The sequence below is a fragment of the Rhinopithecus roxellana genome, chromosome 14 (genome assembly GCF_007565055.1).
Source record: "Rhinopithecus roxellana isolate Shanxi Qingling chromosome 14, ASM756505v1, whole genome shotgun sequence".
In the NCBI taxonomy this organism is placed as follows: domain Eukaryota; kingdom Metazoa; phylum Chordata; class Mammalia; order Primates; family Cercopithecidae; genus Rhinopithecus; species Rhinopithecus roxellana.
The window spans coordinates 82,642,557-82,669,161 of record NC_044562.1 but is presented as its reverse complement, the minus strand read 5'-3'; the positions used below and the strand labels follow the sequence as shown (position 1 = coordinate 82,669,161).

General features: G+C 40.3%; 1 protein-coding gene across 1 annotated transcript in view; it reads left to right on the top strand.

The window, feature by feature from the left end:
* CSRNP3 (cysteine and serine rich nuclear protein 3) overlaps positions 1-24,161 on the top strand; it is a 115,902-nt gene extending 91,741 nt beyond the window's left edge. Inside the window, exons 4-5 of the mRNA XM_010365305.1 lie at positions 19,759-20,055; positions 22,166-24,161. Of these exons, the coding sequence (XP_010363607.1) occupies positions 19,759-20,055; positions 22,166-23,221 (1,353 nt within the window). The 3' untranslated portion in view covers positions 23,222-24,161. The remainder of the gene's footprint in view (positions 1-19,758; positions 20,056-22,165) is intronic.
* The last annotated feature ends 2,444 nt before the right edge of the window (positions 24,162-26,605 follow it).

Genomic DNA, 26,605 nt, shown 5'->3' with positions numbered 1-26,605 from the left:
CAGCCATTTGTATGTTTTAAAAGAGCATTGGTGTTCCAATTGCCTCTGGGTTCTATCATACTGGATTCTACTACCTTGTTCTAAGAAATTTAATTTAGCTTTCACAGCTTTGGCTTGCTTTTCTCTTAATATTTTTTCAACCCAAGTTATTCCTCTTATTTCTGAGATCCAAGAGTCTGTCTTCATTCCTGCTGCCATTTCTGATTGCTTTTCAGAATTATATACTTTTTTCAATTTCTCAGTCATATGTTCCTTGAGTAATGCGTGGCTGATACTTGCCCTCCTTCCCTCATTTAAAAAACAAACAAACAAAAACACAATTGGCAGATGATAACTCTTCCTTTAATGATTAACCTTTAAAGAAACTCTACATAAAATTTTTTCATCCCAAATCTCAGATTTATGACTGTACTTTACCCATTTAGTGACTTACCAATGCGATATTATAATTCTCCACTTCACCTCCAGCCCTTCCTTTGTATCTCCTCAAAAGTCTTATGATTTATCTTCCAGATAAGGGCCTTAAATGCCCTGATAGATAGAAGGGATTAGAGGCTTTTGAGAGACGGTTGAACTATATCAATCATCAACATTTTTGGATGTGTTATTAACTATGTCCCCATACTCTGATTCTTTATTAGATGTGTCAGAACCTGCTGGTCATGATATGTTTGAACTCCACTTATCCTTACAGAATTTCTGTTAGACTGTAGAGATTACGCCACAGCATACTTAGTGTCACAGCTTCCGGAATGCATCCCCAAATGGAGGCCTGCTTTAACATCAAATGGAAAACTTTGATGTGCCAAATACCTGCTCTGTCACATACACAACCTATTTTGACAGAGAAAATTAACCTAAACAAAGTGATGGAGACTGAAAGGGTAGGCTGCAGCCCCAGGCAAATGCAATACATTTAAGAATATGTTCTTTCAAAATATTGTTGGTATTTTAGTTTAAATGGAACAACTAAGCATATGTAATCAAATCTTTAGTTTCTTTCTCTGCAATAAACATTGGACTGTTAATTTAGGGAAGTCAATTGCACTGATTCTCCTGATTAAAATGTGGGGTACATTCAGTGGTGTGCTGGAGGCAGCTTGTTAAAGTTGCTCACTAAAGTGGATTGTGTACTTCTCTTCCCAACGGTAACTTGAAATCAGCTATGATGGGTGAATTTAAACCATGAGATTTGGCAAACATGACAAATTAGAATTTTTTTCCAGAGTATCAGTTGTTAAATATTTACTAGCATGCTACTGGATCTGTCTGGCTTATTAGCTACCACTGAAAGAAGCAATGCTGGTCTAAATCAGAGGGTAGGAGAAAAAAATTTTTTTTTTTTTTTGGTCTTGTATTTCTTTTTTTTTTTTTTTTTTTAATTATACTTTAAGTTCTAGGGTACATGTGCATAACGTGCAGGTTTGTTACATATGTATACTTATGCCATGTTGGTGTGCTGCACCCATCAACTCGTCAGCACCCACCAATTCATCATTTATATCATGTATAACTCCCCAATGCAATCCCTCCCTCCTCCCCCCTCCCCCCTCCCCATGATAGGCCCCAGTGCGTGATGTTCCCCTTCCCGAGTCCAAGTGATCTCATTGTTCAGTTCCCACCTATGAGTGAGAACATGCGGTGTTTGGTTTTCTGTTCTTGTGATAGTTTGCTAAGAATGATGGTTTCCAGCTGCATCCATGTCCCTACAAAGGACGCAAACTCATCCCTTTTTATGGCTGCATAGTATTCCATGGTGTATATGTGCCACATTTTCTTAATCCAGTCTGTCACAGATGGACATTTGGGTTGATTCCAAGTCTTTGCTATTGTGAATAGTGCCGCAATAAACATACGTGTGCATGTGTCTTTGTAGTAGAATAATTTATAATCCTTTGGGTATATACCCAGTAGTGGGATGGCTGGGTCATATGGTACATCTAGTTCTAGATCCTTGAGGAATTGCCATACTGTTTTCCATAATGGTTGAACTAGTTTACAATCCCACCAACAGTGTAAAAGTGTTCCTATTTCTCCACATCCTCTCCAACACCTGTTGTTTCCTGACTTCTTAATGATTGCCATTCTAACTGGTGTGAGATGGTATCTCATTGTGGTTTTGATTTGCATTTCTCTGATGGCGAGTGATGATGAGCATTTTTTCATGTGTCTGTTGGCTGTATGAATATCTTCTTTTGAGAAATGTCTGTTCATATCCTTTCTCCACTTTTTGATGGGGTTGTTTGTTTTTTTCTCGTATATTTGTTTGAGTTCTTTGTAGATTCTGGATATTAGCCCTTTGTCAGATGAGTAGGTTGCAAAAATTTTCTCCCATTCTGTAGGTTGCCTGTTCACTCTGATGGTAGTTTCTTTTGCTGTGCAAAAGCTCTTTAGTTTAATTAGATCCCATTTGTCAATTTTTGCTTTTGCTGCCGTTGCTTTTGGTGTTTTAGACATGAAGTCCTTGCCCATGCCTATGTCCTGAATGGTACTACCTAGATTTTCTTCTAGGGTTTTTATGGTATTAGGTCTAACATTTAAGTCTCTAATCCATCTTGAATTAATCTTCGTATAAGGGGTAAGGAAAGGATCCAGTTTCAGCTTTCTACTTATGGCTAGCCAATTTTCCCAGCACCATTTATTAAATAGGGAATCCTTTCCCCATTTCTTGTTTCTCTCAGGTTTGTCAAAGATCAGATGGCTGTAGATGTGCGGTATTATTTCTGAGGACTCTGTTCTGTTCCATTGGTCTATATCTCTGTTTTGGTACCAGTACCATGCTGTTTTGGTTACTGTAGCCTTGTAGTATAGTTTGAAGTCAGGTAGCGTGACGCCTCCAGCTTTGTCCTTTTGACTTAGGATTGTCTTGGCAATGCGGGCTCTTTTTTGGTTCCATATGAACTTTAAAGCAGTTTTTTCCAATTCTGTGAAGAAACTCATTGGTAGCTTGATGGGGATGGCATTGAATCTATAAATAACCTTGGGCAGTATGGCCATTTTCACGATATTGATTCTTCCTATCCATGAGCATGGTATGTTCTTCCATTTGTTTGTGTCCTCTTTGATTTCACTGAGCAGTGGTTTGTAGTTCTCCTTGAAGAGGTCCTTTACATCCCTTGTAAGCTGGATTCCTAGGTATTTTATTCTCTTTGAAGCAATTGTGAATGGAAGTTCATTCCTGATTTGGCTCTCTGCTTGTCTGTTACTGGTGTATAAGAATGCTTGTGATTTTTGCACATTAATTTTGTATCCTGAGACTTTGCTGAAGTTGCTTATCAGCTTAAGGAGATTTTGGGCTGAGACGATGGGGTTTTCTAAATATACAATCATGTCATCTGCAAACAGGGACAATTTGACTTCTTCTTTTCCTAACTGGATACCCTTGATTTCTTTCTCTTGCCTGATTGCCCTAGCCAGAACTTCCAACACTATGTTGAATAGGAGTGGTGAGAGAGGGCATCCCTGTCTTGTGCCAGTTTTCAAAGGGAATTTTTCCAGTTTTTGCCCATTCAGTATGATATTAGCTGTGGGTTTGTCATAAATGGCTCTTATTATTTTGAGATACGTTCCATCAATACCGAATTTATTGAGCGTTTTTAGCATGAAGGGCTGTTGAATTTTGTCAAAAGCCTTTTCTGCATCTATTGAGACAATCATGTGGTTCTTGTCTTTGGTTCTGTTTATATGCTGGATTACGTTTATTGATTTGCGAATGTTGAACCAGCCTTGCATCCCAGGGATGAAGCCCACTTGATCATGGTGGATAAGCTTTTTGATGTGCTGCTGAATCCGGTTTGCCAGTATTTTATTGAGAATTTTTGCATCAATGTTCATCAGGGATATTGGTCTAAAATTCTCTTTTTTTGTTGTGTCTCTGGCAGGCTTTGGTATCAGGATGATGTTGGCCTCATAAAATGAGTTAGGGAGGATTCCCTCTTTTTCTATTGATTGGAATAGTTTCAGAAGGAATGGTACCAGCTCCTCCTTGTACCTCTGGTAGAATTCAGCTGTGAATCCATCTGGTCCTGGACTTTTTTTGGTGGGTAGGCTATTAATTGTTGCCTCAATTTCAGAGCCTGCTATTGGTCTATTCAGGGATTCAACTTCTTCCTGGTTTAGCCTTGGGAGAGTGTAAGTGTCCAGGAAATTATCCATTTCTTCTAGATTTTCTAGTTGATTTGCGTAGAGGCATTTATAGTATTCTCTGATGGTAGTTTGTATTTCTGTGGGGTCAGTGGTGATATCCCCTTTATCATTTTTTATTGCATCTATTTGATTCCTCTCTCTTTTCTTCTTTATTAGCCTTGCTAGCGGTCTGTCAATTTTGTTGATCTTTTCAAAAAACCAACTCCTGGATTCATTGATTTTTTGGAGGGTTTTTTGTGTCTCTATCTCCTTCAGTTCGGCTCTGATCTTAGTTATTTCTTGCCTTCTGCTAGTTTTTGAATGTGTTTGCTCTTGCCTCTCTAGTTCTTTTAATTGTGATGTTAGAGTGTCAATTTTAGATCTTTCCTGCTTTCTCTTGTGGGCATTTAGTGCTATAAATTTCCCTCTACACACTGCTTTAAATGTGTCCCAGAGATTCTGGTATGTTGTATCTTTGTTCTCATTGGTTTCAAAGAACATCTTTATTTCCGCTTTCATTTCGTTATGTACCCAGTAGTCATTCAGGAGCAGGTTGTTCAGTTTCCATGTAGTGGAGCGGTTTTGATTGAGTTTCTTAGTCCTGAGTTCTAGTTTGATTGCACTGTGGTCTGAGAGACAGTTTGTTATAATTTCTGTTCTTTTACATTTGCTAAGGAGTGCTTTACTTCCAATTATGTGGTCAATTTTGGAATAAGTGCGATGTGGTGCTGAGAAGAATGTATATTCTGTTGATTTGGGGTGGAGAGTTCTATAGATGTCTATTAGGTCCGCTTGGTGCAGAGATGAGTTCAATTCCTGGATATCCTTGTTAACTTTCTGTCTCGTTGATCTGTCTAATGTTGACAGCGGAGTGTTGAAGTCTCCCATTATTATTGTATGGGAGTCTAAGTCTCTTTGTAAGTCCCTAAGGACTTGCTTTATGATTCTGGGTGCTCCTGTATTGGGTGCATATATATTTAGGAGAGTTAGCTCTTCCTGTTGAATTGATCCCTTTACCATTATGTAATGGCCTTCTTTGTCTCTTTTGATCTTTGATGGTTTAAAGTCTGTTTTATCAGAGACAAGGATTGCAACCCCTGCTTTTTTGTGTTCTCCATTTGCTTGGTAGATCTTCCTCCATCCCTTTATTTTGAGCCTATGTATGTCTCTGCATGTGAGATGGGTCTCCTGAATACAGCAGACTGATGGGTCTTGACTCTTTATCCAGTTTGCCAGTCTGTGTCTTTTCATTGGAGCATTTAGTCCATTAACATTTAAGGTTAATATTGTTATGTGTGAACTTGATCCTGCCATTAGATATTAACTGGTTATTTTGCTCGTTAGTTGATGCAGTTTCTTCCTAGCCTCGATGGTCTTTACATTTTGGCATGTTTTTGCGATGGCTGGTACCGGTTGTTCCTTTCCATGTTTAGGGCTTCCTTCAGGGTCTCTTGTAAGGCAGGCCTGGTGGTGACAAAATCTCTAAGCATTTGCTTATCTGTAAAGGATTTTATTTCTCCTTCACTTATGAAACTTAGTTTGGGTGGATATGAAATTCTGGGTTTAAAATTCTTTTCTTTAAGAATGTTGAATATTGGCCCCCACTCTCTTCTGGCTTGTAGAGTTTCTGCCGAGAGATCTGCTGTTAGTCTGATGGGCTTCCCTTTGTGGGTAACCCGACCTTTCTCTCTGGCTGCCCTTAAGAATTTTTCCTTCATTTCAACTTTGGTGAATCTGGCAATTATGTGTCTTGGAGTTGCTCTTCTGGAGGAGTATCTTTGTGGCGTTCTCTGTATTTCCTGAATTTGAATGTTGGCCTGCCCTACTAGGTTGGGGAAGTTCTCCTGGATGATTTCCTGAAGAGTGTTTTCCAACTTGGTTCCATTTTCCCCCTCACTTTCAGGCACCCCAATCAGGCGTAGATTTGGTCTTTTTACGTAATCCCATACTTCTTGCAGGCTTTGCTCATTTCTTTTTCTTCTTTTTTCTTTTGGTTTCTCTTCTCGCTTCATTTCATTCATTTGATCTTCAATCGCTGATACTCTTTCTTCCAGTTGATCGAGTCGGTTACTGAAGCTTGTGCATTTGTCACGTATTTCTCGTGTCATGGTTTTCATCTCTGTCATTTCGTTTATGATCTTCTCTGCATTAATTAGTCTAGCTGTCAATTCTTCCACTCTTTTTTCAAGATTTTTAGTTTCTTTGCGCTGGGTACGTAATTCCTCCTTTAGCTCTGATAAGTTTGATGGACTGAAGCCTTCTTCTCTCCTCTCGTCCAAGTCATTCTCTGACCAGCTTTGATCCGTTGCTGGCGATGGGCTGCGCTCCTTTGCAGGGGGAGATGCGCTCTTATTTTTTGAATTTCCAGCTTTTCTGCCCTGCTTCTTCCCCATCTTTGTGGTTTTATCTGTCTCTGGTCTTTGATGGTGGTGACATACTGATGGGGTTTTGGTATAGGTGTCCTTCCTGTTTGATAGTTTTCCTTCTGACAGTCAGAAGGACTGTCTGTTGGTCTGTTGGAGATTGCTTGAGGTCCACTCCAGACCCTGTTTGCCTGGGTATCAGCAGCAGAGGTTGCCGAAGATAGAATATTGCTGAACAGCGAGTGTACCTGTCTGATTCTTCCTTTGGAAGTTTCCTCTCAGGGGTGTACTCCACCCTGTGAGGTGTGGGGTGTCAGACTGCCCCTAGTGGGGGATTTCTCCCAGCTAGGCTACTCAGGGGTCAGGGACACACCTGAGCAGGCAGTCTGTCCGTTCTCAGATCTCAACCTCCGCGTTGGGAGATCCACGGCTCTCCCCAAAGCTGTCAGACAGAGTCGTTCGCGTCTGCACCGGCTCCTGCTACTTCCCCTGTTGGTCTTCAGCTGTGCGCTGTCCCCAGAGGTGGAGACTACAGAAACAGGCAGGCTTCCTTGAGCTGCTGTGAGCTCCACCCAGTTCGAGCTTCCCAGCGGCTTTGTTTACCTACTTAAGCCTCAGCAATGGCGGGCGCCCCTCCCCCAGCCTGGCTGCTGCCTTGCGGATAGATCGCAGCAGACTGCTGTGTTAGCAGTGAGGGAGGCTTCGTGGGCATGGGACCCTCCCGGCCAGGTGTGGGATATATTCTGGTGTGCCTGTATGCTTACAGCGCAGTATTGGGGTGGGAGTTACCCGATTTTCCAGGTGTTGTGTGTCTCAGTTCCCCTGCCTAGGAAAACGGATCCCCTTCCCCCTTGCGCTTCCAGGTGAGGCGATGCCTCGCCCTGCTTCAGCTCTCGCTGGTCAGGCTGCAGCAGCTGACCAGCACCGATTGTCCGGCACTCCCTAGTGAGATGACCCCAGTACCTCAGTTGAAAATGCAGAAATCACCGGTCTTCTGTGTCGCTCGCGCTGGGAGTTGGAGACTGGAGCTGTTCCTATTCGGCCATCTTGCTCCGCCCCCCCCGGAGAAAAAATTTTGAGAGGAAATTTTCATGTGTCTTATATGCTGGTACTATCATCATCCCTCCTGGTGACTGTGTGGCAATATGTATTCCAAGGTCCTATTGTGACTTCAGGTTGTTGAAATTCTCATAAGCTAGCAAACCAACCAAACATTCCTGGTTCTTCAAGGGCATAATTAAACTGGTTCCAGTTTGCCACCTGCAGTTAACTTTAGCTGATGAACTAAAGAACTATATTATAAGATTTGACTCAATATCCAAATGATGTACATATTTTCCTTTAGTTTTTCAGAGACCTTATAGACTAGGTCATCTCTCCAACTCATACCACAAAACCAGGAATTTATTGTATTAGATACATATCCTATGCTTTCTAGCTTCTTATTGAAAAATTCTGGTGATCCAGAACACACAGCTTTTTGAAGTAGCCTATTTCATTTTGCAGCTTTAATTGTTAGAAAGCTCTTCCTTACATTGAGCAACGTGCTGCCATGTGGTTGCAAACTTTTGACCCGAATTCTGCCCTATAGGTACACAGAGTAAATCTTCCCTATTTTCTGAATTCTGGCTGTTTGAAAGCAATGGTGATGGGCATGCAAATATTTGAAGAAAGCTTGTGGGCTCTATGCGTTTCTGTTCTGTAGGATTAAACATCCTTGGTTCTTTCCACTGATCATCCCGGGGCATGGCTTGTAGGCTCTTTGTTGCCCTGGTTTCCCTCCTCTGGATACAGTGCTATTTATGTCTCCTTCATAATATGGTACTTGATTGATCTGGACATGGTGCTCCAGGAATATGTTACATTATCTTCTCCCAAGTTCTGGATGTTCTTTCCATACAATACACTAAAGATATAGTGGCTTTTGGACTGTGATCAATTTTGTTGTTCTTATTAAGCTCATGGTGAGCAAAAAACAAACAATAAACAAATAAACCAAACTAAACAAAAAGCAACCAAACAAAACTCAGGTCTTTTAAGCCAAGTCTGCATTATAAGTCAAAATTGTGTAACATATCCATGGCAAAAATCCTCTTTAGTGCCAGATATGGCCTGTAGAGGGTGATCAATAAAGTTTTGTTACATTTAATTTCAATAAACTTGGTCTTGTCATCTGCAGATGTGATAAGCTTGCCTTTTAGGTCTTCATCCAAGTTATGGACTAAAAACTGCATTTAACAAAACAAGGCCAAGTTTAGGATATCCTCTCAAAGTAGCTATCCTCAAGAGTAAAAGGAGAAGCACCCCACCATGACCTCCATGGAGAAACATTGCCAGGGTGCACCACTGCTACTGATAGGATGTATAGATGCCATATCCTTCATTCCTGACCTCCTTGGTGGTACAAAAAAGGCTGAGCATCACTGGCCTTAGAGGCACTTTTACTGCTCAGCTAACTAAAAAGTCATGTATCCAACCATATTCTTATTAATCAGATTACATCCCATTTTTCCCATGAAAAGCATAAAAAAATCTTTCAGAGTGAAAGAATGGGAAATTCTCAGAACTAAATTCTTGCCTTAGTGACAAAATAAGACATTCTGGCCGGGCAGGGTGGCTCACACCTGTAATCCCAGCACTTTGGAAGGCACAGGCTGGAGAATTGCTGGAGGCTGGGAGTTAAAGACCAGCCTAGGCAACATAGTGAGACCCTTTCTCTACAAAATGATTTAAAATTTAGCTGGGCAGTTTCATGTACCTGTAGTCCCAGATACTTGGAAGGTTGTGATGAGAGCATCACTTGGGTCCTGGAGTTGAAGGTTGTAGTGAGATATGATTGTCCCATTTTACTGTAGCCTGGGTCCCAGGTGACAGAGTGAGACTCTGATAGAGAGGAGGGGGGGGGGAGAGAGAGAGAGAGAGAGGAGAGAGAAGGAAAGAAAGGAAGAAAAGAAAGAGGAAGGAAGGATAGAGAGGAAAGAAGGAAGGAAGGAAGGAAAGGAAGGAAGGAAGGAAGGAAGAGAAGAAGAAAAAAGAAAGAAAGAAAGAAAGAAAGAAAGAAAAGAAAGAAAGAAAGAAAGAAAGAAAGAAAGAAAGAGAGAGAGAGAAAGAAAGAAAGAGAGAAAGAAAGAAGGAAAGAGGGAGGGAGGGAGGGACTCCGAAGCCCTCCCTCCCTCCTCCCTCCCCGGCTCCCATCCCTCCCCCCTCCCCCACGCCCGCCCTCCGCCCCTCACGCCCGTCCCCGAAAGCCCGCTACTTCACTCCGCTTCCGAAGCCCCACGGCGGAAAAGGCTTCCTCCTCCTTCCTTCCTTCCGTCCCGGTCCCCCCCACTCAAGCTCTCCCCCCCTCCCTCCCCCCCCCTCCCTCCCACCCTCCCCCTCCCTCTCCCCTCGCCCTCCCCTCTCCCTTCCCTTCTCCCGCCCTCCCCCAAGCCCAAGGAAATTTTCAGGACTAGAGCACTGGTTTTCCAACTGTAATCCATGGGGTCTGAGATTAGGGGCCAGGGCAGAAAGCCCAAGATGCATATCTCATTCTCACTTTTATCTTCCATATATTAAAGTTCTGCGTGGAATTTTAATTGAAAAGTGGACACTTTCCCCATAGTAAAATTAGGCAATAGTCTAATAATTACTGCTCCTTTTTTGTCACATGTACAGAGACCATCTTTTTAAGTATTTTTTTCTAGAATATTGTTACCCAGAATTAGCTTTTTTTAAAAAAAAAAATTTATTCCCACTTTGATTATCTTTTAATTCTTTTCTCCATGACTCTTCAAAACTGTTAGGCTGCACAACCATAACTTCAAGCTTTTTCATTGCCTGAAAGCATGAATTGTCTGGGCCTGGAGATTCTTCCATAAAACAGCTGAGTCATCTTTCACTGTCTCTTCACCTCCCTTTTGTTTTAAATCCTTCCCGACATGCCTGTTCTTGCATTTTTGGTTTGAAGGTTTTTCTTTTTGAAAAAGACTCTGGAATCAGAATAGGAAGTAAATAATTCTGCTTTGTGACTTTGTACCTAGCCTTCCTTTTCATGTCTGTTCTCTCTTTCTCCCCATCACTTCAATAACTTGCACATATATTTGTGCTCTTACCGCATTATATCATGTTTATTACATGGTCATCTCCCCCAGCAGACTGAAACCTCCTTATATGGCAGAGCTGTTGTACATCTGTAAACCCCCATACCTAGTACAGTGCTTAACAATATACCATAGTGATTAAGAATATTCATTTATTCATTTTAAAGATGTATTAATCAATTACTATGGGACTGGTAATTATCAAGGTGGAAAGGATACACTGGTAAACGAGACAGATGTCGTCTCTGCTCTCAACATGCTCACAGTATGATAGGGGAGATAAACAGTAAATCAATCACCAAAGCTAATATAGTATTACAACACTAGACCACAGGCTATACATATTTCTCAGGCCAGGATAAGTAAGTTTAAAGTCAGCTGAGAAAATCAAAAGAGTAATACATTAGCTCAACCTGCTTCAACCAACTTTTTCTGATGTCATTTCCATTAGAAAGGCCACCTCCACATGCCCACAAAGTAGGACCCAAAGGAAGTACTAACTGGTGAGATGTTGTATTTTTGGTTTGCTCTGTTTTCTTCTTTCATGACCTCTCACTTTCTGTGTCTGAATCATATCCTTTCTCTTTTTTTTTTTGAGACGGAGTCTCGCTGTCGCCCATGCTGGAGTGCAGTGCTGTGATCTCAGCTCACTGCAACCTCCACCTCCCGGAGTCAAGCAATCCCCTTGCCTCAGCTTTCCAAGTAGCTGGGACTACAAGTGCCTGCCACCACTCATGGCTAGTTTTTGAATTTTTAGTAGAGACAGGGTTTCACCATGTTGGCCAGTCTAGTCTTGAACTCCTGACCTTGCAATCCACCCACCTCAGCCTCCCAAAGTGCTGGGATTACAGGCATGAGTCACCACACCCGGCCCACATCTTTTGTTTCTAAGTGAACTATTTCTAGGGAAGCTTGTTCTGCCCTTTTGTCTCTTGCCCCACAGCACTGAGATCAGCTCTTAGAGTGTACTGCAACCTTATCTTTTTTTTTTCCCTTTTGTTCAATTTTTCTACCATTGCTCTTAAGAATTTTTACTCCAACTGGTCTTGAAAGCATGGCTCAAGCTTTGGAATCAAATAAACCTAAGTTTGATCTTCAGCATCATCACTAATTGGCTATTTAGCTAGACTTTGGCAAATTATATTCTCCAAGCTTCAATTTTCTCAACTACAAAAAAATTTACTTTATAAGATTGTCATGCAAATTAGGTGAGATAATTTATACACAATATGGACCTTAATGGCTAGTATTTACTATATGGCAGCTTAGGTCATTCTCAACGTCATCATCTTTATTATAATATGCAGTAATCAGTGTTTGTGAAGTTGAAATAGTTTTTCACATTCTTGTTTCTGGAAATCACTCTTTTTCACACGTGTGAGTAATTCAGTAATGACCAGAAAATTTTGTTAGCAAACATACCTTTCAAGTGCTGAAAAGAAGTGTTTTTATTTTTGTTTCTTTGTTTTGTTTTGTTTTGCCTTGGCATTTTAGTCAATCTATACTTTTAGTATTGTTTCCCTCTTCTAATCATTTTATTAGTTGAATTGAATTAGGTGTTTTGGGGTCCTTGATGGCAACAAAAATTTTATCTCATTAAAATTTATGGAAGAACTCATTTACAACATGATATGGTAGAAACACAACAAAAAGTTGAGCCTTGATTTTTATTTGGGATCCCTGTATTTGACTCAAAGCTGTCTGAGAAAAACTCCGCTGATTCTGACAGTAATGTGTCCCATCCCTCAGGTGTGTTTAGATTGGCAAAGTAATTTATCCTGTAGGGCTTTGGGAATGGTTTTCTCATAGTCATCAGTGCATACAAATCTGCAAAATTAAGATGTTTGGTTTCCATCTGTCAAAAAAAAGTTATAGTGGTTTTATTTGTAGTGAATCTGAACAAGTTTACACAGTGGCTTAAGAACTAAGTCCATTTTACATGTCATCATTGGAACAAAGCAAGCATACACACATGTGCATGCATGCTCACTCACACATGCCCACCCCACACATATATACACACAGGGGCCTTGACCTGGAGATACTTCCAGTACAACATAGATACATGCATACAGAGATGGGATAAACATAAAATAAAGATGATTAAGTCAAATCATAAATTAAGTCAGTATTCATCACCTGTAAACTAGCTAAGCCAAATGGCAAAGAAGAACTTCCTTCTGAATAACTGCTATTCATCTACTTTCAGCTCTTCAATTATGGACCAAGACAGGGAGTGATCCCATACAAGTTCAATCATCTGGATAATTTTTAGGTCAATGACTGTATCATGCCCTGTCCTGTCTCAGGCCTTTGAAACTATTGTTGCTTAGCATGGAATGCCTTCTGTCACCACTGTTCATTTAACTGCAACTCTATTTTCAGATTTGAATATTGAAGTCTTTCCACTTCACCCCACTGCCAGACCCACCTGTAGGTACCTCTCCTACATAACCCTCAAATGCCCTGTGTTCACCCTAAGCTAGGAAATCCTTATGAACTGGGCTAAAATTGCTAGACTCCTTGTCTGTTTACTCCAGTTCACTGGGATCAAGGGCTGTATGTTGTGCACCAGTACACCTAATGTCTGATTCCAGATAATCATAAAAGACTGTTCAGTACATGTCAAGTGTATTAAAAGAGTAGATATATGTAATTATTATTACTTTTAAGAGCACAAGCTGTAGAGTCACGTAGTAGGATCATAACTTGGTGCACATCCTCATTACTTGCAATCTTGGGCAAATTATTTAACATTCCTGTGCCTCATTTTCCTCATCAGTTAAATGAATACAGTGATACTATTTGCCTCTTGAGATGTATATGATCCTAAATGAGATAATGCAGGTAAAGTGTTTAGAACACTGCCTGGCACACAGATCCAAAAGCTGTTATTAATATTATGTCATATCTGTTTCTACCACTTCTCTTTCACCCCCACCTGCAATTTCTCTTTCTTTCACACTCAAGAAAGCGCAGAAATAAAAACAGTTTTAAGGGTCAAGGCTATTTGGTAATCTCTTTAAATCACATTTTTTTGCAGACTTGCTTTGAGCTCTTGGGGAGGCAACATTATTTTTTTGAGGAAAAAAAAAAATAAAACAAGAAAAAAAAAATACAGGAGAAATAATCCAAGTCCTAGATTGGCGGTATCTACTTGAGAAGAGACCTTTCATTTGAAAGTACTGGTTATCCTATCAACAGAATAGCTTTTAGACACATTGTGTTTAATTCCATGTTAAATTCCCAGCTTTGTCTTGAGTACCATAGAATACTCATAATCTATCTGTGAGATATAAAGAAAAGCATACTGAAAGAGGAGTCAGGAAATTGGGCTCTATAAGTATGTCTTAGAGAAGTTACAATTAATTTAAGCTTCATTAATGCATGAAATAAGGGAGTTGCATTTGACTAACTAAAGTCTGAACATTTAATGATTCTATTTGAGATAGGAAAAAAAAGACATTTAACGGTAGCATCATGTCAAGAGGAAAAATGGACAAAATGAATATCACTGTGAATGAAGATGGGTTGTATTTATAAAGAAAAAGAGGTTTAATGAACTCACAGTTCCATGTGGCTGAGAGACTTCTCAATCATGGCAGAAGGTCAAAGGCATATCTTACAAAGGCATGTGGAAGCTGTCAAGGCTTGGGGCTTGCACCCTCTGAAGCCACACCTTGAACTGTAACTTCACCCCTTTTAGCCATGGCTGGAGCAGCTGAGACACAAGGCACCACGTCCCTAGGCTGGACATAGCAGGGGGGCCCTGGACCAGGCCCAGGAAACCATTTTTTCCTCCTAGACCTCTGCGACTGTAATGGAATGGGCTGGTGTGAAGGTCTCCAACATGCCCTGGAGACATTTTCTCCATTGTCTTGGTGATTAACATTCAGCTCTTTGTTACTTATGCAAATTTCTGTGGCAGGCTTGATTTCTCCCCAGGAAATGGGTTTTTCTCTTCTATTGCATTGTCAGGCTGCACATTTTTCAAATTTTTTGCTCTGCTTCCTCTTGAATGTTTTGCCGCTTAGAAATTTCTTCCACTAGATAACCCAAATCATCTCTCTCAAGTTCAAAGTTCCACATATCTCTACAGCAGGGGAAAAAATCCACCAGCCTCTTTGTTAAAGCACACCAAGAGTCATCTTTGCTCCAGTTCCCAACAGGTTCCTCATCTTCATCTCAGACCACCTCAGCCTGACTTGATTGCCCATATCACTATCAATATTTTGGTCAAAGCCATTCAACAAGTCTCTAGGAAATTCCAGACTTTCCCACATTTTCCTGTCTTCTGAGCCCTCCACATCCCTAGGAAGTTCCAAACTTTCCCACATTTTTTTTGTCCTCTTCTGAGCTCTCCAAACTGTTCCAACTGCTGCCTATTACCCAGTTCCAAAGTTGCTTCCACATTTTCAATTATCTTTACGTCATCACCCTACTCCTGGTACCAATTTACTGTATTAGTCTGTTCTCACACTGTTGGCAGACATACCTGAGACTGGGTAATTTATAAAGAAAAAGAGGTTTAATGGACTCACAGTTCTACATGGCTGGGGAGGTCTCCCAATCATGGCAGGAGATGAAAGGCACATCTTACATGGCAGCAGGTGACTAGGGAATGAGAACCAAGCTTAAAGGGTTTCCCCTTATGAAACCATCAGGTCTCATAAGACTTATTCACTATAGTGAGAAAAGTGTGAGAGAAACCACCCCCATGATTCAATTATTTCCTACTGGGTCCCTCCTACAACATGTAGGAATTATGGGAGCTACAATTCAAGATGAGATTTGGTTGGAGACACAGCCAAACCATATCATGCATCATGGAGGAAAGGAGTCAGCAAGAGTAAGTGAGGCAGTCCTGGCTGACTGCCTCCATTTATTTGCGCTAGCTCTTGAGAGGGTAATCGATGTGAGTTGGTGGACAAAATTAGGGAGCTCATTGACTTTTTCCCCTAAAATGCATTTGGAAATAATCTATGTAGTGCTCTAATTTTAAGGAGCATTTAAACTCAGTAGTTTTGGCCTGGATTTTAAAGAAGCAAATGGGCACAGACTGGAGGAAAAGACTGGGGAAGGACTTCAGGGGGATAGCAGGGATTAGGAATATGTCTCAAAGGCTGCACACCAAACCAGAAACTGTGAGGAGAGGATAGGCCAGTGACCAGCCTAAGCTAGAGTATCTCCAGTCTTTATTAGAAATGATAGAGGTGATATTGAGATGATGAAGAGAAAACCCTATCAGCTCCCTTCAATGTTAATATCAGATTTTGAAAATCTCAATTAGAAAACTTGTAGTTTACTGAGCAAGAGTGAAACAGTATGTAGCTCTTTTAGATTTTTTTTTTTTTTTTTTTTTTTTGAGACGGGGCATCACTCTGTCACCCAGGCTGTAGTATAGTGGTGCGATCTTGGCTCACTGCAACCTTTGCCTTCCAGGTTCAAGCGATTCTCGTGCCTTAGCCACCTGAGTAGCTGTGATTACAGGTGTACCCCTCCATGCCTGGCTAATTTTTGTATTTGTAGTAGAGATGTGGTTTTGCCATGTTGCCTAGGCTAGTCTCGAACTCCTGACCTCAAGTGATCCACCTGCCTCCATCTCCCAAAGTGTTGTGATTACAGGCATAAGCCACCGCAGCAGGACAGATTCTTAATTACATTTTTATTTTGAAATGAAATTCCTTATTATAATTTTAGTATGAAGGAATAGGAGATGCAGATTTTATTTCTAAGGGCACCTATATTCGGAGTAAACTGAAGCTGCAGTTCATATGAGATACGGTTGTTTGTTTTTTAATTCTTAGGCGCCAATTGGTTATTCATGTTGCCCTGAAAATTTTGGTATGTTTTTAAATGTTTGCTAAAACCTTACATGTTGACTTTTAGATTTCATATATTATCTGATAACAACTATTTAAAAAAATTAGGCTGATAACAATGATTTGAAAAAATAGAGGTGGCTCATGCCTGTAATCCCAGCACTTTGGGAGGCCAAGGCAGGTGGATCACCTGAGGTCAGGAGTTCGAGACCAGCCTGATCAACAGGGTGAAACCCCATCTTTACTAAAAATACAAAAATTAGTTGGGCATGGTGGTAAGTGCCTGTAATCCCAGCTACTCAGGAGGCTGAGGCAGGAGAATCACTCGAACCTGGGAGACTGAAGTTGCAGCTAGCTGAGATCACGCCATTGTACTCCATCCTGGGAAACAGAGCGAGACTCTGTCTCAAAATAAATAAATAAATAAAAATAAATAAATCTCTGTTGATATAAAATGGAGATTTTGTTGTTGCGTTACCAACTGCACAAGTAAGCATAAATATTACAGAACATGGAGATTAAGTAGGAAGTGTTAAAGTGAATCATGCTACCCAAGTCCTGAGTGTGCTCCATGTGCTGAGGAGTCAGGAGCTTGCTGAGGATCACAGAGACAAGCCAAGAATTAATGCAACCAAAGTGCCATACAGTGGTAAGATGTAAAAGGGAAGACTTCCTTTCTGTTACTACAGCTTTACCTATCACAGAGGATTGAGTGTATGTTAGGCAATTATACACTTGAATTCATTAGAAAATCAGATCTATACAGCTAAAAACATGCAGCTTGTTACAAATGACAATTAACAAAAATGATAAACACAATCAGTCAACGTGACATCCTACTAGTGGCTATCACAGTTTAAACAATGCATATGTAAAGAAATGCCAAGGAAGGAAATAAATGTTGGATTATACCAAGAAACAAAACCCAATAAAGAGGAATGTGTACCTTTGCATGATCACAGATTTTAGCTCTGAAACATTCAGAAGTATATATATATTTATACCTTATAAAGTATGTATATATATAAATACTTCTAGGATCTCACTTTGCCACCCAGGCTGGAATGCAGTGGTGCAATCATGGCTCGCTGCAGCCTCGACCTCTCGGGCTCAAGTGATCCTTGCACCTCAGCCTCCCAAGCAGGTGGGACTACAGGCACCCACCACTATGCCTGAAGGGGTGGCCTGCCCCTCCACACTTGTGGGTGTTTCTCGTTAGGTGGAAACGAAAGACTTGAGAAAAGGAATAAAACACAGAGACAAAGTGTAGAGAAAGAAAAGCAGGGCCCAGGGGACCTGCGCTCAGCTTAGAGAGGACCCACGCCGGCACCGGCCTCTGAGTTCCCTTAGTATTTATTGATAATTATCTTTACCATCAAAAAGATAAGGGAGTGGCTGGACAATAGGATCATTGTAGGGAGGAAATCAGCAGTAAGACATATGAACAAAAAATCCTTGTAACATGAATAAGTTTAAAGGAAAATGCTGTGCCTTGAGATGTATATGCGACATCTCCATAAACCTTTTAGCAGTATTGCTCCAGCAAGTCCCACCTTATTCCTAAAGGCGGTTTCTCCTCACTCAGTAAACAAGGCACACAATGGGTATTACCCGGAGATGTTCCATAGCCCAGGGAGGGGCAGGAGACAAATGTTTTTCTCTTTCTTGAGATTAAAGAGAATGGTGATGACCTTTAACCATAAGCAGCCTTTAGGCACTTGTTTAACAAAGCACATTCTGCACCGCCCAAAATCCTTTTAACCTTAAGTCACCACAGCACATGTCTCTTGCAAGGACAAGGTTGGAGGTAAGGTCACAGTTTAACAGCATCTCAAACACAGAACTAAATGGAGTCTTTTATGTCTACTTCCTTCTATATAGACATGGTAACAAGCTGATCTCTCGTTCTTTTCCCCACAATGCCCAGCTAATTTTTGTGTTTTTTTTGATAGAGATGGGGTTTCATCATGTTGCCAAGGCTGGTCTTGAACTCTTAACCTCAAGCAATCTGTCCACCTTGGACTCCCCAAGTGCTGGGATTACAGGCGTGAGCCACTGCACCTGGCGTTTGTGATATATTTAACATACACTTGCTACTGTGTTATTTCCTCTGTGAAAGTTTCTCTGCTTGAGGGCAAAGTCCAGTCTTCTATTTGTTTTTTAATACATTCAGATTTTTCTAGTTAGAGGGTTTTTTCCAACAAAATTTTCTTATCTAATTCTTAGACTTTTTCCCGTAAAGATGAGACAATGATGTCTGATGTTGCAAGTATTTTAACTGTGTGATGGATGAACTGTTGTTAAGCTTACCAAGCTTAGTAATAATTATAATTAATGAATTTTAGGAAGTAATAAATTTAAATATGAAAGAATTAAAATTCCTTCTGTATTTAGAACTTCCATGACTTTTCTCATGGAGTTTCTGCATCAACTCTATGCTGCTCCTCAGGATAGCTATCTCGCTCATATTCAGAGAAAACTTATTTTTCTCAATGCTTTTTTATGAAGGAAACATAACATGATATAATAGTAAGAAATGAAATACTGATTCAGGGCTTACTGATGGATGAGATTAATTTAGAGAAGAAATATAAATAGAAGCAGACTAGTCACGGGTGTGTGAGACACTTTCCACATGAGCTATCATGCAGAAGGTACCGTTTTGGGTGAGGGTTTGTGTGAACTCCTCTGAGGGCAGAATTTATTGTTTCAGTTGTTGGTTGCTGAGGGCTTGCAGGCCCTTCCCTCTGTTCTTTGTCTTACTAAGAGCACACTGACCTGACTGATTACTTTATATCAAGCCCTCATTCCTGGAATGTTCTGTAGAATAATTGTATTTGTAATCTCTGTAGCACAGTGCAGCACACCTTTATTTCCTGGTACATGGTTTTGCTGGAGCTCAAAAGACAGCTGTTATTTCAAGGACAACATATTTGCTGAGTTAGGTGGTGATGGCTTCCACAAGGATGCTATTACCTCTGAACAAGGACACGTTTATTCCATCATTGGAGGTGCCTATCGTGAACTGCATCTAAAGATAGCTTTCACTGATGAGCATTTGTAACCTTTGGTGTTTTTCACATGGCACTGTCTAAAAGCTCCAACAACTGTAGCTCCTAACATTAGGAGGTTATGAGTTCCAATTAACTGTCTTCTGTTACCAGTACATTTAAAAACCTAACATTTTGATGCCTTTATTTTCCTTTCTGTGATTTCTCCTCAGGATTAAAAAAAAAAGATCTAACAAACACTTGTTGATTACGGGAGACATGATGATATATAACAGTTCATTCTCACCCAGTAAAGACATAGAGATTTTGTACCCTGCCCTTAATGAGTCTCTTATTTGCTGCTTTGTGTTTTTAGATGACTAAGAATGGCACAGTAGAATCAGAAGAAGCCAGCACTCTTACACTGGATGACATTTCTGATGATGACATTGACCTGGACAACACAGAGGTAGACGAGTACTTCTTTCTACAACCTTTGCCAACAAAAAAACGAAGAGCTCTGCTGCGTGCCTCTGGAGTGAAAAAGATTGACGTGGAGGAAAAGCATGAACTCCGAGCCATCCGCCTCTCACGAGAGGACTGTGGCTGTGACTGCCGAGTGTTCTGTGATCCAGACACGTGCACCTGCAGCCTGGCTGGCATTAAGTGCCAGGTAAGGGTTGAGATTTCAGGGCATCCAAAGACAAGACATTGCCTACCACCCCCTAAGGAGGCAGTCATGGTACCTATAATGAAGCTGCCCACATGTAAAAGAAATTTTTGTGGCAAGGCAAGACATGTAATTCAGGAAGAGAGAAAGACATAATTCAGGAAGAGAGAAAGACTAATTTAAGGACATTCATGGGAATACATAAAGTGCTTATACATATAAGATATAATTTGAAAGACAACCCAAGTAGCAGTTGAGTTAATTAAAATTAGTTTATCTTGGATTCTTGTATTATATCACCTTTCAGCTTTTTATTATATCACCTTTATTATATCACCTTTCAGCTTTTTACCAATATTGAAGGATATCATGACATCCCTAACACTGGAGTGTATATTTTCTGATCCATCCATGGGATATAAAATCATGATTGATTAAAGATGGTTGGATTAGTGGAAAAATTACTAGCTTGAGACTGCGGAAAACGAAATTGTACTCCCATCTTTGCTATTTGCCAACTGTATGAAATTGGCAAGTTAGGTAAACCCTCTGGGTTACTTTCTTTATCTCTAAAATGAAGGAGCTGAACTAGGCCAGGGGTTGGCACACTGTAAGTTCACAGGCCAAATCTGACCTTGCCACATGATTTTGAGTTTCATTGGATCAAGGCCACATTTTTTTTCTTTACATATTGCCTATGACTGCTTTCTTGCTCCTACAGCAGAATTGAGTATTGTAGTTGCCACAGAGCCCATATGACCCACAAAGTGTAAAATATTTACTCCTTTGACCTCTGCAAATAAAAAGTTTACCAAACCCTGATGATTGGCAACCAGATAATTTCCTGGTCCCCGTTCATTTATAACATCGTTGGTGCCCTGTGATTAGTGTCACTATTTTATGTAGAAACTTGGCTTTTTCAATAAAGAAAGCAACTCAAGTAGGCAAAAGAAGAGGGCAGTGCCTATCTGCTAAACAGTTGCTTAAGATGGATTCACAGAAAAGAGATTCATGAATAAAAAAAAATTACAGATACAAATTCTGGCTCTAATATCTGCTATACATTTTACTGGGGCCAAGATGATTGTGTTAGAATAGTCTGCCTATTCTTCTTTAGCATAGGAAATTCCCTGGCTGGATACGGTGACAGAACAAGTTTTCTTCTCTTGCCTATACTCTGGTCTGCATACAGATTAATCTGTGGAATCTGAGACAATTGGCAAATCTCTCATGAGTACCCTTGGATTGTCCAGAACTCCACCTCTCACCTGAGTGAAGAGGTCAGTCCAACACTTGTTGAACCCAATCACTGTATCTCCAGTGTCCAATCACCAAAATCGTTTTGGAATATTGATGAAATGTACATGCCCTTCCCTCAAAAAGATTGTATCTAATGGAATGGGGAGGGAAGGGGGGATTGAGGACTTAAACACATGAGTCCCCCAGTCATAGTCATGAATGTGCATATCCATTGCAGCCCTGCAGTATGGTACACACACATGCACCCATGTACCAAGCACCCCAAACAATGAGAAGGTAAGCAAACGAGAGCACATTGTGAGGGTGCGTGATGCTAAGTCATGTAAGTCCATTTTATAATAAGCAAAGGGATAAGCAACTTTATAATAAGCAAAAGGAAAAGTTAACATGGGTACATCATATATGTTAGATTAATAGCATGTGGAGAGGAGTACAGTAAGTTCGCTTGTTTAAAATCAGGCACAAGAGCTGGGATGCAGCAGAAAGAAAAGGAACTTGGGGGAAAGACAGGAGCATTGAAAACATGGAAGCAAAATTAAAGAAATGGAGGGAAGGGAAAGTGGGGAATAGAGAAAAAAGGGAAGAAAGCCATGGAGTGGGTCAGTGAACTGAAAATACACACTTTTGCCCATAACCCATTTTTATTTTAAATATAGGTATAAAAAGCAGTTAACTCTTATGTTTTAAGCCTTCACTTTCCCCTTTTCATTTCTATTTGAAGTTTGGTTGTCATTTGCTCTGGCATACGTGGAATTAAGTGGATTACCTAATTCAAAGAAGTTGCTGAAAGGTTCTGGGCTTTTATTTGGTTTGTAATAGTTCCATGGTGCTAATCTGTGTTCTTCCTTCCAAGGTGGATCGTATGTCTTTCCCGTGTGGCTGCACTAAAGAAGGATGTAGTAACACAGCAGGTAGAATTGAATTTAATCCTATCCGTGTTCGGACTCACTTTTTGCACACAATAATGAAACTTGAACTGGAGAAAAACCGAGAGCAGCAAATCCCCACGCTGAATGGCTGCCACAGTGAGATAAGTGCTCACAGTAGTTCCATGGGCCCTGTCGCTCACTCCGTAGAATATTCAATCGCAGACGGTTTTGAGATTGAAACTGAACCCCAGGCTGCAGTGCTGCACCTGCAGTCTGCTGAAGAATTAGATTGCCAAGGAGAGGAGGAGGAAGAAGAGGAGGATGGGAGCAGCTTTTGCAGTGGAGTCACAGATTCTAGCACGCAAAGCTTGGCACCTAGTGAGTCAGACGAGGAGGAGGAGGAAGAAGAAGAGGAAGAGGAGGAGGAGGAGGATGACGATGATGACAAAGGAGATGGCTTCGTGGAAGGTTTAGGCACCCATGCCGAAGTTGTCCCTCTTCCTTCGGTTCTTTGTTATTCTGATGGCACCACCGTTCACGAAAGCCATGCAAAGAATGCTTCTTTTTATGCCAACTCTTCAACTCTGTATTACCAAATAGATAGCCACATTCCAGGAACTCCAAATCAGATCTCTGAGAACTATTCTGAAAGAGACACTGTCAAAAACGGTACCCTTTCGCTGGTGCCTTACACCATGACCCCGGAGCAATTCGTTGACTATGCCCGACAAGCAGAAGAGGCCTATGGTGCCTCCCACTACCCAGCTGCCAACCCCTCTGTAATCGTTTGCTGCTCCTCTTCCGAAAATGATAGCGGTGTGCCCTGCAATAGTTTGTATCCCGAACACAGGTCCAATCACCCTCAAGTGGAATTTCACTCATACTTGAAAGGCCCCTCCCAGGAAGGGTTTGTCTCTACATTGAATGGTGACAGTCACATTTCAGAGCATCCTGCTGAAAATTCTTTGAGCCTTGCAGAAAAGAGCATATTGCATGAAGAGTGTATCAAATCACCCGTGGTTGAGACAGTCCCTGTTTAGTAGCTTAAATTATTCTAGGACCAACTCTTCTCCTATTTAAGGCACTGTATTTAATTGGATTTCCTGGGCTCATCATTGTTTAAACTGAAGACCAAGAAAACTTGGACGATGGTTAATCTTCCAGACTGTATTTTGTTTTTTCCTTTCTAGCCACATGACTGTGGCATTGCACAAATACAGTCTCTGTAGGGATTTTAAAAGATTTCAGACTGTTTTGATAGAAAATGCTAAATTTTAAAACGCATATCTCACAGTTGCCTACCTGTCAAACTGTGTGAAACCTGCCAATCTGTGTAGATCAGAGCTCCAAATTTTGGATTATCGGGCCTGTGCAAGATTGTTAACTAAGGCTGGGAAATAATAAGATTTAGAGTCCTAATTTTCGATATATCTGAAGATAATGGTGACTTTTTAATGTAAAAGTAATTATTGTAAGAAAAAGATTTAATTGTTCCATGTGTATTTTATTTATGGTAGTTTAGAAGTCATGTTTTGATGAAAATGAACAGCCGCATGTTCATTCAAGCTGAAGATGCATAGCTAGTTCCACAGAGCATGCCCACATGGATTGCATCTGGAATCCATTCACATTTTTATGATCATGACTGATCAGATTTGCAAATTCTTAAGGGTGAAATAGGCCTATTTTTGCTATTTTGGACAAACAAATGATTCTATATGTGCAGGTCCTTACACAGTTTTCTCTAAAGTTAAGAGTTAGGACAATCCTCTGGGGAGAGTCTAGTTCACTGTCCTCCCTCAGCTGACTCCAGAGATGGAGGTAGAAGGAATTGCCTTTCTTTTTTAAACAGCATCATCTTGGTTCTTAGCTTGGACAGCACCTTTAAGCTCTACCCCCTACATCAAAATGCACTTTAGTGCCCCTTCACGGTACCTCGTGTGGGGTGGGGACTGAGAACTCTTTGAGATGAAAAAATTTTTTAAAAAATTAAAAAGATCTTTAACTATTATAAGGTTCATATAATTAATATAGAGGAATCATCCAATGATACTTATAAAGGGAAAATGACCTATTTTCCTTCACCACTCTGAGGACCTAACTCAGTAAATGCAGAGGAGGCTGAGGAAACATGGAAGAGACACGACCTCAGCAACCAGCCTTTTCTCCAGCGTGATCAATCCATCTCTACAAAATCAGTGTATAATGAGATTTCCACTTAGTGACTAGCTGATTGAAGGGGGGCCTCTACCCAAATACTCAACTAGGCCTTTCTTTTCTGAAGCATTTCTATTTGTCTTGCCTGGGACAACTAGCAGAACAGTCCAGAATGCATTGCATACTTTCTAATTACCTCACATTCTCTTATTAAAGAGAACAGATAGAAATAAAACATGCACTCCCCACCTTTAGATTATCTGCACTTGGTTCGTCGGAGGACTTCTAGGATCCCGTTTCCCTGTAAATTAATTTAGGTAACTAAATAGTGTAATTCTACCTTTTTTTTTTCCAACGCAATATGACTATGCTAAACCTGTTTCACATTTTTGACCTTCTATTGTTATATCACTTCACATGTTTTATAACTATTTGAAATGTGGACATGCCTTGCTATTCAGTGACTGCATCGCTACTTATTTTTTATGTCTTTTAGACTTGGGTGTTTAGAATTATGGATATAAATATATTGTAGATCTCAATTTCTAAAAAAAATATTTTATTTAATTGAACTTAAAAATGCTTGATCTAGAGAAAGTCCTCCAATGGAAAAAGTTTCTACTGAAATTTGTTTTGGGGAAAAAATGTTTACTTGGCAGCTTTTCCACTGTGCAGTTGGTTTCTGTCCCTTCTCTTCCCCCCTCCATTGGGCCAAATTTATAACCATTAATATTAACATTAAAAGAGCTTTGGGTTTGTGTTTATGTAGGTTGCAGTAATGAGAGCAGGGTTGTTCCTTTTGAATGATTGGCCCTTTGGGCTAATTAGAATGAGGATTTGTTGAAATCTCAAATATATATATATATATGTATATGTGTGTGTGTATATATATATATATATCCCATGTTGTCTGCAAAGTGACAATTTTTAGTGCTTAATCTCCAGAATTTCCCCCCTACTGATACAATCGAAAGAGCACAGGCCCAAAGAGAAAATGACAAGAGGCTATTGTTCCTTCCTTCAAGCACATGAAAGGATCATGTGTACTGTATTTGCTGGACCATTACAAGCTCTTGAAGGATCTGCTTGTGAAATACTCTGAGGTTATTCTTGGAACACAGAGTGTGGGAGAGCGGGGAAGAGCCAGCTCTGGCCTGAGCAAAGCTGAAGGGTAGAATGACAGTCCAGTTTCTGAAAAGAGGTATTTTAATTTTCGTTCAGCTTTATTTTCCTAAGACAATATGAAGCCTACTTTTTTATTGTTGGCTAGGTCTTTGTTTTCTAGCTTTGTTTCCAAAAGGATGCTTAAGAAAACGGAGGGTTTTTTCCCCTATCATTCATCTGGGGTAGAAAGTCACTGCCCTGTGAGAAGAATTAACCTTCTAATCATGACAGCTTCTATTCCAACTTTTCATATACCTAACTAACCTGTAAACATCTCCCACAAACCACATACACAGGCTACCTATTAAAACTCTCCCGTATACCTAATACATACACATGCGCACACATACAAAATATATGCATATCACACACTTAGAGAATGACAGATTTCAGGCAATGGCCAGTAGTAAGTATTGAGATTTTCTGACCCCAGAATCTGGTTGGGCTTTATGATCTAAAAAAATGTGGTTTAAAAAAGAGGATAATTGGTAAAGCTATAGTTTGAAAATATCAGGTCAAAGTTGCAAATATACTTATGATGGAATCATTTCATTGTTAGTTCCTTTCCCAGAAAAGCTGAGAGAGCACACTGTTCCATCTGACTTTTTTTTTTTTCCATTAATAGCCGTTCTATTCAACAAAGAACTGCCCACATGCCAGGAAAGTGCTACAGTCCTTCTAAGCTTTTTAAAATGGGGATCAAGCTACATACAGCCAGTTGGAATACTTAAGATCTTTATGCCAAGACACAATAACCTGACCTGCAGCTGTTGTATTGCCCTCATAGTATATCTAGCCAAACTGTAGTCTTTTTTGACACACAACTTTTTAGTCATTCACTATCAATTGCAAAGCTTCATGCTCCAGTCCTGGCTGTTCTAGTACCAGTCCTATACCTTTAAATGAGACTTAATTCCCAGTTATAATCCTGGCCAAATTTATTTGAAAGTCAAGTGGCTGAAGCAGCTTGCATCTCTTTTGTCATTCCCAATTTCCTTTGGGGGAAAGAAGTCAATGAAAGAGATTTACTTAAGTTTTTCCCCCTTATCTCTTGATCATTAATTATTAAGACATGGGTAAAATTCATTTGTCACATGTCTTTT